General features: G+C 34.9%; 1 protein-coding gene across 2 annotated transcripts in view; it reads left to right on the top strand.

Annotated features, from left to right (window-relative positions):
• Positions 1-17,856, top strand: part of Tsp96F (Tetraspanin 96F) — a 223,706-nt gene that overhangs the window by 201,585 nt on the left and 4,265 nt on the right. The window contains exon 5 of one of the 2 annotated variants that reach the window (XM_069840191.1): positions 2,616-12,334. The exons of the other annotated variant lie outside the window; for it this stretch is intronic. Coding sequence (XP_069696292.1) covers positions 2,616-2,768 — 153 coding nt within the window. The 3' untranslated portion in view covers positions 2,769-12,334. Of the gene's footprint in view, positions 1-2,615; positions 12,335-17,856 lie in introns of those variants that run through there. 2 annotated transcript variants of the gene reach the window in all.

Below are 17,856 nucleotides of genomic sequence, written 5' to 3'. Positions count from 1 at the left end.
GGGCGGGTGTTGTCGTGAAGAAGCACAACTCCTCTCGAAAGCATTCCTCGCCTCTTGTTTTGGATGGCTCGCCGTAGTTTTCGTAAAGTCTCACAATAACGATTTGCATTGATCATAGTGCCTTTTGCAATGAAATCCAGCAAAAGAACACCTTTGCGATCCCAAAAGACAGTAGCCATGACTTTTTGTGTTGAGAGAGTCTGTTTGAATTTTCTCAGTTTCTTGGGTGATGAGGGATGATGCCACTGACGTGATTGGCGCTTGGTCTCTGGAGTGTTGTGAGACACCCAGGTCTCATCACCAGTCACAATTTGATCAAGAAAGGCATCTCCATCTGTGTGATATCGCATCAAGAATGTCAATGCTGAGGCCATTCTCTGAGTTTTGTGTTGGTCACTCAGTTGCTGTGGAACCCATCGTGCACAGATTTTGTGGTAGCCAAGATGTTGCGACACAATTTCACCAAGCAAAGAACGAGAAATGCCAGGAAAGGCAATATGCAATTCGTCGAGTGATGTGCGCCTGTCTTGTAAGATTCTGTCGTTCACTTTAGTATTCAGGTCTTCTGTGATGAGTGATGGGCGTCCGGGTCGAGTTTCATCGTGGACATTTGTTCGCCCATTGTTGAACATTTCGCACCATTTTCTCACATTTCTTTCATTCATTACAGATCACCATACACTTCTTTCAATTGCCGGTAAATTTCTGCAGGTTTCAAATGTCGGGCATTCAAAAATCGAATCACACTCCTCACCTCACAGTCGGCGGGATTATCAATCACGTCGTTCATTTTGAAGTAACACAAAATGCACAATGGCGACTTGTTGCAACCAGTACTCACAACATTATGAGAACACATGTTAAGGAAGCCAGTTGACCTTCAAATGAGGAAGGGGAGTCAGCTGCGCGGCGGGTATGCGCGAACGGTCGTTATTTCCTGGATCCCCCTCGTAAAATATTTTAGTTGGATGCTCACTTACTTTCTTTGAACGTTTCTAAAACAAAATTAATACCATTAATACATCACATGGCCTTGAGCAACTAAAAATGAATAATAATAGAAGTATAACAATACAAGATTGTAATCTACCTACTTGCTCATGTAACGCTTTGAATATATCATCACAAGTTAAATATTTAGTCATTATTATTGACCAACATTAAAATGGGACAAGCATATCTCCTTCCTGTGTAACAGACTGCGTAAAACAATTCACAAATTTTCCATTCTACGCTCTTATTTACCTGTTTATGTTCTGCGTACTGTGTACTTAGCTCTGTTTCAATCAATAATTCAGTATGGTATATTAGGTTGGGGAGGAATGGCAAAATCGACTCTCCATCCTTTAAATTTGCTCCAAAAAAGAATTACCAAAATTTGTCTATATAAACCTTTTGATTACCGGTACCCAACAAAATTAATTTTTCAGGAATTTGGTGTATCAAATCTAGAACATATTTATAAACAAATATTGCTGATTTACTTCCATAGAAACCACAATAAATTTAAATTTGATCCTCACGAATACCATACGAGACAAAACTACAGTTTCTTTCTAAATACTCCCAAATGCCACACAACTGCTGGATTAAAACACAGCAGAAATTTTGGACTCAAAATATATAATGAATTAATTAGAGCTTACCCTGAGCTAAGTACACTTAACACACATGATTTAAGAAACAAATCAGATTAATTATTTAATTGTTGTTGTTGTTTTCTAATGCCAGGCGTTTGACAATAAAGTCATTTGACCTCTTGCACTCCAATATTTTTCAAAGATATTATCATGGTCAGCCACTGAAGCACAGATCTTGAGGTGTTCCGAATCCATTTCTTGTTGATTCTGTACCATTAAAGTAGTCCCCGCCCGGAGATCCGATTGGGGGACTATTTTATCTCCGGATAATTTTACCTTAATGGTACTCATTTCATATTGGAGTGAAAATGGCAAGTTGTAGCCGATTTAAGTGAACACCATATTTTAACGTTTTGGTTGCTACTTCATCCACACACAACCCCCAGAATGTCTGGAGGACCACACCTGCTGTTGGTCGACGGGTCCATTGGACCTAGCTGGGAGATCTTGCTGATCACCAGCTTTCCCTCCTTAAGCCACTGGAGGACGATTTTAGTGCCATAGCAGGTCAGCACTAGGAACAGAAAAGCAGAAAGAGGGGGAAGGAAAGTGAAATGAACCCCTAGGCCTCGAATGCTCTAATTATTTAATTGTTAAAGTAATTGAGTTAAAAATTGATACTCTAATATTCATGTACTTTTGTATTTTCTGTTTGTATATAGACCCTTTATTACATGCTGTATGTATTTTACCATTTATTAATGTTATTGTGCTCAATGAACTCTCTTAATTTTGTGATATATTTTGTATAACTGATCTGAACTGCGCCCGAGCACGAGCTTCTGCTCTTTCGGGCTGCAATGCCTAATGTAGCTCAAGTGTAAAGTTTAAAATAAATAAATTAAATTAAATTAAATTGAGGAGCTGAATTGAAAAAAATTCTGAATTAATCTGCATTTGTAAGAAAATATTACCCTTCATTTTGTTTCAAAGCAGTTACGCCAGTTTGTACTTACATGTATGTTTTTGTTTCAGGGCTGTGTTGATAAGTTGATCGACACACTGAAGAAACACATAAGCATTGTGCTTGGCGTTGCCATTGGAATTGGCGTCATTGAACTCATGGGCCTCATCTTCTCCCTGATTCTTTGCTGCGGTATCCGTAATATGGACCGGTACAAAGCCTAAACTGTAACTCTGGATTATTAATTTTGCATCATTTGGTTCCATTTTTGAGAGAGAAGCATTATTCCCAAAGCTGTGTGAAGTCAAAACATATAACGAATCTCGTTCACGAGCTGGTTAGAACAGGAACATAGCGGTAAAAGGAGAGAACGACTTCCATATTCAGTGTTTTAACTATTTGTGGCTTCAGTGTACAAACGCTGTATTTGAATGTTTAGTATAAATTTACGAACTTGCTGGCTAGAGCAGTTTGACTGAAAAGTCCTCGTCATCTAAGATGTGTTGGGTATTTTCTGGGTGGCAGCAGAGGAGCAAGATGTCCGTTACATATGTCTGGTAAGATAGAAACAGGTCTGAAAACATTGTACATTCACCATTTCGAAATAATGAACAAGTTATTTGTCATAAAGATTTTGTTATAAAATGTAGGTACTCATCTTAGTTTCATAATTGTTCATAAAAGATTCTAGCTATGTGTCGAAGTCTGGGGTTCGATTCCTGAGACATTTCTTACTTGTCCCCACTCTTTCCAGACAAATGGTCGGAACCAGAACTGCGTCTTTTCTTACCACTTCTCAGTCACAAAATTACCATCGTCATATAATTAATTAAAGAAGCGAACTCAAATTAAGAGACGTTCATTAGTTGGCTTATACATATATTACCAATGTGTTGAGAATTTCACCATAGTTCAGTTTCAGATTGGTATAATTTCGTACTAAGTCATGGTATTAGTACAAGGGTTTGAAAAAAGCAAATGCTTTAGAACATCAGAAACATCAGTAGTTTTAATTAATACTGTTATGTGAATATATTATTAATTGAAGTGTCGTGAACTTGTGTAGTTTTAATCGACACATTGCTTCAACACAAACATAAAGGAGCAAGACAACATGGTATTAGTTATAACATCAAAAATTTTTTGCTGACATCATAAACATGATTCTTCTTCTTCTTCTTCTTCTTCTTCTTCTTCTTCTTCTTCTTCTTCTTCTTCTTCTTCTTCTTCACTTCATGGTTTGAGTCATTCAAACTTCGTAGAGTTTCTGACCATCATTTTCATGTACTGTCAAGATCTCTTCTATCTGTTGGTCTGTAATTTATTAAGAACTTTTGTAGGAGTACATGTGTTTGCCATTCTTCCTACATGGGACTTCCAAATTTCTGTTTTCCTTTAGTCATTCATTCATTTATTTTATTCCATAGATCTTACATGAGCAATGAAGCTTTAAGATGTGGAACAAGTCAAAATTTTACAATTTAGTAATTTTCTACAATTTTTACAATTTTGTGCAATTTTTTACAATATTTTGGCGAGATGTAGTGAGATGAGGTGAGGTCCGAGGATTCGCCAAAATATTACCCGGCATTTGCCTTTTGGTTGGGAAAAACCTCGGAAAACCCAACCAGGTAATCAAATCAAAGGGGTTGATGCCGAGGACTCGCCATAGACCATCCTGCTTCAGGCCCACGGCTTTGGAAAACCTCGGAAGAAACCAAAGATCAAAGGGGGATCCAACCCAAGCCCAAACGTAGCTCCGGATTAGCAGCCCTGCAAGTCTGCCGACTGAGCTACATCAATGGCTCTACTAAAAGTATACAATACATAGCCAATCAGATTATTAAATTTACAACGCAAACGATCATTCATAAGTTGAGCTATATGAATAATACAAAACAAGTAAGTTAATTAAATTTAAGGCTTAAACAATTCAACCAGTTGTGATGTACAGAAATTGATAATACATATCATGCAAACTACTTCAAATTACAAACACAAACAATTTATCAATAGAGCTATACAGTCTGTCTGTGATTAAAAATATATTAAGTTCTTTTCTTATATCCTCATTTCTAATGTGGTTTTTCAACCTAAATTCTTTTAATGATCTTAAAAATTTCATTTCAAAGGCCTGTATTTTTTAAATATCTTTCTTCTGGAGGTCCATGATTCGCTTCCATACATCAAAGTTAAAATGATCATAACTTCATAAAACTTCAGTTATATCTCTCTTTGTGCCTTAGTATTTAGTTCCTAATTGTTCCGCAGATATAACTAAATTTATTTAATTTATTTTCATTGCCTTGATCTTTTCAATTAAACTGCTAGTTTTATCTAGAAAATAAACTCTCATACTAAAACTATTTTGTCTTAATTTGAACACTATGTTAATATGCTTTAAATTTATAAGTTGTTGTACCTTTACTAGGGATATTAATGTATAAATGAGCCAGAAATCAGCCTTTACTTCAGTAATTTTGCCATACAATCCTCATCTCGTAAAAGAATATTCTTTAATATGAAAATTATAAACATGAAAATCTTTCTAATTTTCATATTATAAGAAGCTGCGAAATGGCAGTCTCAAGCAATGTATTATGCTTCAAGTCTTCACGATTTCCACAATATATGAAATGCATAAAATTTTATGAGCTGATATATTCACAGGAAAATGACAGCTTCATAATGATACAGCATTTGATTCCTATTGTTGCTGTGTTATATTTTATGACGATTTGAGAAAGAAATGTTCATGCAAAACTGAACCCATTACTTAAATGACGCGATGCTACGAATTTGTTTCGAAATTTTAGAGAAATATATTTCCTATTCTGAAATTTCTAAGTTGATCACATGAAGTTTCCTCACAGTAATGGTTTTCATTCACTTAATTGAGGAAGATTTATGTTGTTGATAAATAAATATTTGTCACAGATTGGTAAGATATGTTATCTACAAAATTGAAGTAAAAGCATAAGAAATATATCTATCTATGCTATAAAACATAAGTTACTGAGAATATAAAATTTGAATGACATTGATCTGCTGCACTGGTGTCACCTGGTAAACCCATGAAACAGTTGCTACTCACTCTCCGTGTACAAAGGTACAATATATTTGTGATATTGATGTTATGGAATATGTTGCACAGTTTATTGAGAGCAGCTGTTCTTTTTAACTGCTCCTTATTGCCACAATGTATATTCTTTAATCTCTCACCCTCAACCCCCGTTTTCACTGATTGAGATGATCTGGTGTGTGTATCTCAATTACATTTTGATAGAACAGAAGTTCTTAAACCGAAAGTCTCGAATTGCTGTAATTGTAATGTACAGGAGATAGAGAATATTTAAGTTTTAGCAGGGATATAATAGATTGTTTCACGGCTTACCCGAGGAATATTGGGAAAGGATTAGAAAACAATTTCAATCAAAAGTATGCTAATTTTGGCATTCCCAAGTACAACAAAAGAATTGTAGAATCAAGCACCAAAATGCAAAAAAAAAAATAAATAAATAAATAAATAATTATCCACGTAACAGTAAACATAAGTATGTAGAACTGTTACAAAAGTAATATAATTTTATGTTGAATCAAATTTTGACATTATCGTATAATTTCTATCCCAAGTGCCTCAGGTGCTTTTCTTTTTTGTTACAGTAATAAAAAGAATCTAAAGATGTCTCGATCTTTCGAATAGATATTTTGTTGTAATAAGATGTGGAGAATTGTACGAGATAAATTTGTGGGATTGATTAATCAAATTAAAGTTAACACCGATTAGAGTATACAGTAGAACTTGGTTATAACGACATCCAAGGGACCTTAAACATTATGTTGTTATAAACGAGTGTCGTAGTAACCGAGATTCACATTATCAATCTAGTGAGGTGGAAAATGAAAAATAACAAACTTAATTAGACTTATTTTAGATTTATGTATATTGACTTTTAAGCCTACAATGAACAAAAATAAAATACACGTAGGCCTAGAATTATAAATACAGTATTCTGTATTAAAACAGTTTGTTTAGTACTCACCAAACTACTTTACTTAGAAGTGAAGTAATCAATCATTTTACTCTGTTGTCTTCTACTTGCCTAATACACACTTTCTAGGGCTAAATTACGTTCTATGTTCATAATTTCAGTTGCAATTTCACTGCTCCCTTCCCTAGCTTCATAGAACATGTTCATAATTCTAATGACTTCTAAAGCGTCACTCGCTTCTTTTAGTGGCCATACTGCGTTAAAATGCTTGCACTTAATGAAAACTTCCTGTCGAAACTGATCTAATACTGCATGAATTCGGGCAGGTTACAATGGGGTGGGGAATCCATCTGCATTCCAGAGGTCTATGACAGAAGGAGACTGTAAAGAATTTGTCAGGGTCAGATTTCAACAAAATGTGTCTTAAAATACTTTGGTTCTTAGAAAATCTTATTCCAAACTGAGGTTGAAAATGACGTTATATGAGAGGTAGACGTATGTGCGTTTGTCGTATTAAGCAAGGTAGGAAAGCATATGTCTTGTGGGGAATTAGTTGGGACCACAGAATATTTGACATTATAGGCGAGGTTTCGCACAAAACGAGGTCACTATAACCAAGTTCTACTGTACTGTTAATAGCGATTTGAATTGTATTTTTACTTTCACACAACATATTTATAACTATATTTTGTTAATAGTATGCCACTAAACAGCTTTTCTTTAATTAACATGATACAAGGTACATGATGCAGATACTCTCCATGGAGAAGAGTGCGTGTTTTCTCTTGGAAAAGTATCTCTAAACTCATCTCAATCAAAAATCATGTTTATAAATATGGTTGCTTAACTGTTTTTCTATAAGGATATGAAATGAGTTTAAACAAATTGCACCCAATAGTTAGCTGGATGTTTGTGGTACCACATGTGACATATGAATGCTTTAATTGCAATTCCTGCTGTGAGACAACCAGAGACCTGTCCATAAACAGGGACTTAAGTGTTTTTTCTACAAGTCGAACATTTTTCCCAAAGCTTACACAACATAATCGTACACTGATAAGTGATTTTAAAATAATTTGCCATAATTTTGTTGTTTCTGCCATCCATGTCGCCAGCCTGTAGGATGGCAGTTAAATTTATGTATTAGAGATGGGTAAAAAAAAAAGCTGGAACAGTTTATTCGAAACTGTTTCACAATTGAAACTGTTTTGTATCAACGTTCCACATGGTTCCAAGAGATAAACAGTTCAGTTTCTAAACAGTCCTCTTCTTTGCTGTCTGTAAAGGCCACGTGTAGCGCTATCATTGGTTGCGTTCAGCCGGGACAGCGCTGAAATAGCGACAGCACTGAACGCCTTGCTGGCCGACAGCTCTGGAATAGCGGCCGCCATTTTTCGTAGCAAAATTTTTTCGCTGCAAGTCTGCTGCTAGCCAGCGAAAGTGGAGGGGGTAGACATCAACCAATGGTGCCCGAGTAGACAGAACAATGGCGTGTTTGTTTGTAAACACAGCGGACATTTTGAGTCTGGTTGTTCAGCCACCAACAGCTGCTGTAACTCAGCAAAAATGAATCGCTACTCCAGCGCTGTCCCGGCTGAACGCAGCCATTGACCTCCAATCGAAAGTAGATAATATAATATCCATATTCCACACGGCCTTCGTGCAACAGTAGCCTATGTAGGATCGCGCAATTTAATTGTACGAATTAAATTCCCTAATAAATCTGATACTAATTATTAGCTGTCCATTGATGGAGAATATGTTCATGGTGTCCTAACATAGTGTTAATTATTAATATACCGCGAAAAATATCATCGGCTAATGTCATCGTTATTAAACTCTCCTAGGGTTATATGTATTATTTTTACTAAAATCGATTTATTTTGAATTGTAGTTATTTACTGTATCCTTAATAGTAACCTACGACAACTATCTTTCGTTGTCATAATGCACTGCTGAACAGGTGATTTAAAGACAATTCAAGGGCCTTGAAACATGTTCCCGAAGCAGATGAGAGGTTCAAACAGTTGGAACAGTTGGCACTGATGTTGTAAACATATTGTTATGAAACTGTTTCTTTGAAACTGTTATTCTGGAACAGCTTCTTTCGTGAAACAGTTACAGTCGAAACTGTTTCTTAAAAAGAACAGTTTATCCCATCTCTATTATGTATTTTAGACCAGCAGGGGTGGCCAATCCTTCTCGATGAGCGTCATCTTTGAATCTCATGAGATTACAGTGTTATATGATGGGTCATTTACATCTACCTCGCAGTTGGGATAGTAAAGACCCTCTAAGTGGCACTTTGTAATGTGACCAAGCAATTTGGTCAACCCTGCTCCCAATCGAACTGAAGTGCAATGTAGCGCAACTTATACCAAAGTCTCGAACTTGATTCAGGTCTCAGGATCCGATCTCTTAGAGTTTTATGATAAATTGAATATTTTGTAGCGACTCTGTATACTTTTTTTAATGTTTTTTATTGATATAATCTTCTTTCATACTGAAAGTTTAAAAGCGTGTTCACATGAGAAAGAGGTCCAATTGTTAGCTCAGTACATTAAAAAAGAAAAGTAATAAAAATATTTATAAAAACATGAGTGCCAATTTTATGGATTTAGATTTCCCATATTGGACTCTATATAGGCTGAAGTGATTTATATGTTGTACAATTTGATGTACATGTTACCTTAGATTTATGTTTATAACGAATGCTTGTGAGTTGCTTTCACTTATCTGTAATGTCAATATATATGCGAATACTACATAGTTATAGTTAAATGAATCGGCAGGTTATCATTAAGGAAGAAAAAAGGGAGTTTATTTTTGGAGGAGAGTGTACTGGAAAGAGTGAGATGTGTTTTCTATATTGATATTATACCATAAACTGATGTGCTGCTAGTACTGTAAAATGGTGTACTGCTAATAGCAAGTGTAGCCCTGCGTATATGTATAAGATACAAAGTTGACATGAGATACGCGACAGCAAGTCAGTTCTTTGTAATGATACCAGAAAAGAGGATGCTGTTAATCGGTCAGAGTGCCATATTATTATCGATGTGTTTATAAACATTGTCAGACTCAAATCGTATAGTTTTCGGGTACTGTAGTACAGATTGTTTCTTAGTGTTAAATTACTTCACAATAACATACTTTTTTAAACTGTGGAAGTACACGTCACTAATCATATCTATGCCCTGCAGTACGAGTCCAATTAGATTTAGTGAGTCTTCACCTTTCGTTGTTTTACTATCAACTCAACTGTTGCCAACAGACAACTACTTTACAACCAGAGCAATTTGATAATAAACTTCGGTTGTTATAGGTAAGAAAAAGACACTTATGTCATAATTGTGTAGTCGATTTGATACTATATATTATAGATAGTAGATGTTTAACGACACAATGAAACATACAATTTAAAATATCCATGCACAAATTATTTATATTACAAAGCATTCAAATCACTTTAAGTACTTGCGTACCTTAACTTTTATAATGAAAAGAATTTTCTGATTTACATCTTGCACATTTTTTGCACATATTAATGCTAATGTAGAACCAAAAGCGTCTAAGATTATGAGATTATAACTGCAATAATTTTTTTGAAAATTGTTCGCTAAAGAGTCTATTAATTTTTATGTCATGTTTATATTGCAAGACATGTTTTCAAATAAGACTTCCCGGTATCCTCTTTTCTACAATTGTTTGTGTACATCATCACACATTCAGCATCTCGTTCTTTTAAAATTGGAGTACTTACATTTTTATACATATATTTTAATGTGCCAAAATTATTACCGGTAATTTTGTTCATTTCTTAAACAGCTCAAAATATTTGTGAGCAGTACATAGTTTAATCGTATTCCTCATGACTTGTATCATTACAAAGACCTTAATTTTGTTAATATTACATCAGCTCTTGTGTTACTTATAATATATGACGCCCTCGTGTCTATAAAATTGTTAAATGTTTAAAAAACTTCCTGTAAATGATACTTTGTGTCATAAATACCGTTATCTCGACCAACAGAAATGTTTTGGAGTATCTGTGCTTTATTTGTCATTGTTATAGTGAACAGATCTTCCAAAATCAAAACACTGATGTTACAAGAAACAAATGAATATGATAATAATATTAATATAAACTTGCATATTATGCTCTTTTTAAAAGTTTTCATTTTTCTAACTCGAAACATTTTCAGTATAAGATAAATATTTTCTTTGCACATTTCCTGTTGATGGAATTTCCTAAAGCATGGAAAGTAGTGTCTATTTTGAACGGTCTTGGATGTAAAGAAATACCGATTTCTGAACACTATGCATGAGGTGATGTGTGACATGAACTTGAGAAGTAGCAGAATCAGCTGAGTATTGAATATCAGAGTGCAGTGGTGTATCTAATATCTTATATTAAATATGTCTGTAAATAATAATAATTTAATCTTGTATTCATTTTAATTTTCTAAGTTCATTTTCTCCACATTCTAGGTTGTTATTACTGAAATTGCCATGTTTTTCTAACAGTAAAATATCTTAAAGATATTGCCTATCTGATTCTCTCTCCATGTCCTCTCACTCAACATGTATAGCAAGTCACCAAGAAGCCATAAACAAAATGATCGTACTACAACTTCTGATAAGATAGTTATCATATTATGTAGCTTAGGACTTCTTGTACTCCTATGTTGGACCATCACGAAGTGCTTTCAGCATCCTAATACTGTCCATAACATGAAAACTACTACTGTGTTCAATGTCATTAATTTTTGTATTTGTACCAGCAGTGGCATATGCAGAATTTTGTCAAGGGCGGAAAGGGGGGAGTCATTATTAAAATTGTTTACAATTTACATTATCTGTATTTTAAATTTTGTGCATTATTATTAAAATATGAACTGTCATATGCACAAAACTTTAAATGAACGTTTCACAATAAAGTCAGAACTTAAAGTAACGGTCAGGTGAATACCGCTCTTAAAATGAGTTTAAAATCGACAATGCACAATATTTAACATCTGCACTGCAGAAATGTCAAGACAATCTTTTCAATATGTTTCACAACAAGTTAAATTCTTATTGTGTGTGTGTTTAATGCCATTGTTTCGGCTTCAGTTTATTACAGGATTGGTATTAGGCAGTAGGTCTCTCTATAATAATGATAGCATTGTTACAATTAGAACATGCCACAGCAGTAAGCACAGTAATTATATTGAAGGAGGGGTAGGAGGAGTATGCCTTATGTCGATGTAGATTTTGTTACTCTGACAGTGAAAAATTAGAGAAGGGAAAACAATTATGAATAAAAAACATTCAAATCTAAATATGTTATTTTTTTTTTTTAATTCAAGGGGATGTTTAAACTCAGTGACCCCACCCCCCTTGCGTATGCCCCTGGGTACCAGTAACATATTGTTTAAACACTATCAATAATACGGCTGAAAAGCTAAAAGACCATATTTACATATATTTTTGTAAAACGGAAAATCAGTTGTGAGTGTATTCGGAGATTTCTGCTCATTCAATGACACTACCATGATCACAGTACCTATTTAATTCATTTTGTTTATACTGTGTGTAAAGTAATCTGTCTTGTAACCACTGCATTCTGGTGTTAGGTCACAAATCAAATGTCATATTGTTAATGAAGGCAAACAAAAAGTTAAGTGTCCCATCAAACAAGGGACCTGCTTTCTGTTTGTGTGCTGGACATGTTTAATATTGTACATAATCACCAATTGCTAACTTGATCATTCTATGTAAGGAATACACAATACATTAAAAGTAATACATTTAAATGCAATATGTTTTCTTTAATCCTTCAATTAATGTCACTTGTATCTCCTTTGTGGCGTTTTTTGTTATCCTTTACTTTAGCAGTCGCATACCAATGGGGAGAAGGGTCAACTACTGACCCCAAAGGATATTTTGAGTATTTGACGGATGCAAATATTGAAATGGGGTTTCAAAATAGTAATTTATGATACGAGTAATTTATGATGTGAAGTGGATAGTATTTTGACAGGAGTGTAGGTTAGAGAAATGAGGCTTGCCGAGTTTCTCAAATACACTATTGTTAAAATACAACTTCACAAATGTGTACCATACAACATTTTTCTCTTCTATAGCCACAAATTATTACTTAATGCACACTTTGCTTACTTGACGCACTGGTGTTATTATGGTGAGGACGTCATGGAATACTAGTTGCTATGTAACTTTTCTGGCACCAGTGGCAGAATTAAGCCAATTGTACGCGATTTATAGCATCATAACAAGCGTGTTTTAATGCTAGGTTTGCATAAAAGTAATACTGGGTGAATAATATAGAACAGATCAGGTTTCACAGTCTGCTAGCACTTCTGGCTACGAAGCCAGGTGGCCCGGGTTCGATTCCCGGTTGGGGAAAGCTACCTGGTTGAGGTTTTTTCCGGAGTTTTCCCTCAATCCAATATGAGCAAATGCTGGGTAACTTTCGGTGCTGGACCCCAGACTCATTTCACCGGCATTATCACCTTCATCTCATTCAGACACTAAATAACCTGAACTGTTGATAAAGTGTCGTAAAGTAACCTACTAAAATAAAAATAAATAAACGGTCTGCTATGCGTCCTGATGTGGGAGACTCAAGGCCGCACGAGGCTTCATTGTGAGTTGAACTCTTGCAAATGTGGCACGTGTTTGTTAGGTAATGCAATACAGTGCGTATTAAGTGAAACGGCTCAATTCGGTTACCGGTATTCTGTTCTCCAAAACGTATTCATTTATGATTCATACGCCTGTACAGAATCTGTGAGTGTCGTAAGGAGATTATTTCAATTGAGATTTCCTGATGTTTAAGTTCCAGGTCGAACTACAATTCATAAATTAGTAAATAAATTACGTGAAACGGGAAGTCTCCTTGATAAAAAACATAATAAACCACGTATAGTACTCACAGAAGAAACTCTAGATGACATTGGACAAGCTCTGTAAAGGTTTCCTAGAAAATCACTTTGACATCTTTCTCAGCAAATGGAAATTTCCTATGGCTCTGTTAGAACGGCTACGAAGTTACTGAAGTTAAAGCCCTATGACTATACTGCAGGAACTGAAGGAACTGGAGAGTGTAATGGCCAATTTCCTAAGCAGGTGCCAGAAATGCTTGAACAACGAAGGGAGTCACTTCCAACATCATCTCGCTTGATAATGTGAGTACTTTTATTTTTAAGTGTTTATTGTTTGTTTCTTTGTTAGAAATATCTTACGCGACAAACGGTAGTGTATATTTACTGGCTTGATAATGTGAGTACTTTTATTTTTAAGTGTTTGTTTGTTTCTTTGTTAGAAATATCTTACGGGACAAACCGTAGTGTATATTTACTGGCTTGATAATGCGAGTACTTGTATTTTTAAGTGTTTATGTTTTGTTTATTTGTTAGAAATATCTTACGCGACAAACCATAGTGTATATTTACTGGCTTGATAATGCTTGTATTTTTATTTTTAAGTGTTTATTGTTTGTTTCTTTGTTAGAAATAACTTACGCGACAAACCGTAGTGTATATATGGCTTGAAAATGCGAGTGCTTTTATTTTTAGTGTTTATTTTTTGTTTCTTTGTTAGAAATATCTTACGGGACAAACCGTAATTTATATTTACTGCAGACTTCCTATCACCCACCTCCATGCGCATAGCAAACCAGCCGGCTAAGAGTCATGAAACCCGTTCTGCTCTGTTCACCCAGTATTATTAAACGGTTTTCCCTGCAGTAATATTAGAATATATCACTCCTGTCATAGAATCTCATTCTTCATAGACAATGGTTTCAAACTACCTATTCATCATTACAAGTGTGATGTATTGTATTCCTAAAAATTACCAAACAAACTGACTTCGGTAAGTTTTTACTCATTCAATAAACTACAGTATAACTTTATAAATCATTTTCCTAATATACTATTTGAGGAACTACCTAGGTGCGTATGTAGTTTATATTAATTTGATTCATAGGATACAGAATACAGACTGGTGGATTTTTTTACTAAAAACGATTATATTTTACTTCCCATGTAGATACTAATTACAATATGAAAAAAACTCTGTGCAGTATGGGAGAAATCTCTTTATATAAAACAGTCAGACCGTGTGCCCAGAATACTTTTTCAGTATTACAATAATTTCTGTATGTGCTGTACAGAGAAAATAAAAAATACTTTGAAAATATTTCTTTTCGTGGTAACATTTAGCCCATTTTATGGTATACCAGTAATATGACATTTTGGTAAATAAATATTATAGAATCTATGTAGGGATTAATTTTTGATCCTACAGAATTATCTGTGCTGGTTATCATTTGTTATTAACAGAGAAAAATCCGCTCTGGCACTGAGGATCGAACCCAGGTCTCCCAATTCTATGCACTGGGCACTCTAACATCCGAGCTATGTCGAAGTTTAACCTACCGCACTGGATCGAATTTTTCTCCTTTGATTCATTTCCCTTAGTGGCCTTACTGCGTGTTCGACTTATATACAGCTATATTGACATATATTTTAAATCAGCAGTCGTCGTGACACAAGGAGCGGGCTCAATTGAGTGACTTGGCAGCCGGAACTCCTATAGTATATGCACTGTTAGGTGAATAATCTGTGTACAGTAGAGATCTCATTTCATTTGTGTTCTGTAGGTCTTAAATGAACATTGTAGCTTTGATATATGAAACAAATAAAGAATTGTACAAAAATATATAATATACAATGAAAAGATCAATGTAATTTATAATCCATTTTGAATCTTGCGTACACTACTTTTAACACTTGAATATAAGTAATTGATTAACTAACAGACTTACTCGTGTTAATTATGTAAGTCTGTGCGGCTTACAGCTGTTTCGGTGCTTCGTCACACCATCCTCAGAGCCTACTAGATCTCGGCGTCATCTCGAACTTCTCTGCCTGTTGTGTGGGTGCGTTTGATTGTTGAAAAGTGGAGTCAAATAGTGTGTGTGTACTGAAATTGAGCTGTGTGTTGAGAATTTGATCGGGGTGTGTTTTAGTGTGTTTGTATATTTCGTATTGTTCTAGTGTGTTGAGTTTTTGGTCCTTGGGTTGTATGTGTAGGATTTCCATGTCCGCATTTATGTTATTGTATGTACAGTATGGTTAGCATTGGTTATGTGATCGACGTATGTAGATGTATTGTGTCCTCTGGTTATTGCTTTAATGTGTTCTTTGTAGCGTGTTTGGAATGATCTACCTGTCTGTCCAATGTAGAACTTATCGAAACTATTGCATGTGAGTTTGTATACACCTGTGTGGTCGTATTTATTTGTTTGTGTTTTTTGAGTGTTGAGATGTCTTTGTAGTGTGTGTTCTGTTCTGTATGCTATGTTGTATTTCTGCTTTCTGAAAGACACACTGCATCTACATACGCTGATCACATAACCAATGCTAACCATACATACAATAACATAAATGCGGACATGGAAATCCTACACATACAATCTAAGGACCAAAAACTCAACACACTAGAACAATACGAAATATACAAGCACACTAAAACACACCCCAATCAAATTCTCAACACACAGCTCAATTTCAGTACACACACACTATTTGACTCCACTTTTCAACAATCAAACGCATCCACACAACAGGCAGAGAAGTTCGAGATGACGCCGAGATGTAGTAGGCTCTGAGGATGGTGTGATGAAGCACCGAAACAGCTGTGAGCTGCACAGACTTACATAATTAACACGAGTAAGTCCGCTAGTTAATCAATTACTTGTAATTTAAAAGTGTAACAGTTGAAAAGTGGAGGAAAAGGAATGTTTGTTAATTCTGTTGACACCTCCCTTTTAAGATAATTAGGCAGGGTACTGAAGGCTGTAATATATGAATAGTGAACTTTTTTTTATTTTGTATAACAGCTCAAACCAACGAAGAATATATGAAGAATCTGGTTTGTATCCTATATTAAAATAATTAATGATCTGATTAGCACTAAAAGTATCTTGATTTTTTAACATAAAACATCATCGGTGATAGAAAGTACCCGTACTCACAAGGTAAGTTCAAGATTTCTTTATTTTATAAAATATCTTTACAGGATGTCCTTTTATGCATGCCTGTAGGGCTTTCTTTTGAAAAAAAACAAAAACGTAATTTTGCTTCAGATGAGTTAGCTCAGGATATTATTAATCCATATTTGATTGTAGAATGAAAGTATGCAAAATATGCCATTTTAAGGGTGTTTATATCTTAATGTATAACAGGCAGAGTTCAATCTAGGAATAATGTACTGTGTATTCTTTGTGTTTTTTCCAGTTTAAGTGATTATTCAATTCCAAATCAAGAAACTTCGTGCTAATAGATATTTTGAGATCAGTTCCATTTAATTTAATACCGAAGGAAAACTGTTCATTATTATGGGTATTAAATTTTCTTACTCTGGTTTTTTTCAACATTAAGCACTAGTTTATTTGCATTAAACCAATCATTCATTGGCTTTAACACGGTAAGGTGATTGATTATACAATACATACAATATTGCATACCGGTACCAGTAACATTAGGTGCTGTGAATGTATATGCTACTTACATTTTTTCAAAACTAATACATGAAGACCTCTCTTATTGCTAAATTTTTTATTTGAACTTTTTGATTGTATGATAACAACAAACATGTCCAGATGCAAGCATACGTGTCGGGGGTGGCTCGCCCATAAGAGCTGCGGAGCTGCAGCACTCCCTGCTTTGTCAAGAAAATAAAAGTAATTTTAATTTTAATTTGTAGAATAGTTTTTTTATAGCTTTTCGTAAGTAAATTGCTTTATATTTCATCTGGTCGGGAATATGTACTATTATCTGATGCATAATATTTTTGCGCATCAACTGTATTGGAATTGACACTGCATTCAAAGTCGTCCTGGGATCTGCAGGGTGGGACAGCTCATAGAGAGTGTGTCTTGCATGGTCAGGAGGTAGAGAGGTGAAGGGAAGCAGATGGAAACTGCCGCTGTTTAAAACCCATATTTCGCTGCAGCGGCTTGCAGAGCCAGGCTACAAGGGAAGATCTTTCCTCCCCTTCCACAGAGCTATTGTAATGCTGTGTCAAATGGATTCTCTATTCCCTTGAAACTTAATGACAAAATTTTTATTTTCTCTTCACATACTTATTGTTGTAGAATCTTATCGAGTTAATATAACGAAATTAATATCCTCTTTTGCCTTATTATTATAATATATCCAGCCTCCTTAACTCAAAATGTTTGCGCGAGTAGAATCCTTTTGATATAGCATGTAAAATACGAAAGAGACCTCTTTCCAGTTTTAGAAAA

Source organism: Periplaneta americana, chromosome 11 (assembly GCF_040183065.1).
Source record: "Periplaneta americana isolate PAMFEO1 chromosome 11, P.americana_PAMFEO1_priV1, whole genome shotgun sequence".
NCBI classification, from domain to species: Eukaryota; Metazoa; Arthropoda; class Insecta; order Blattodea; family Blattidae; genus Periplaneta; species Periplaneta americana.
The sequence above is the reverse complement of the archived record's forward strand: the minus strand, read 5'-3'. Positions and strand labels throughout refer to the sequence as shown.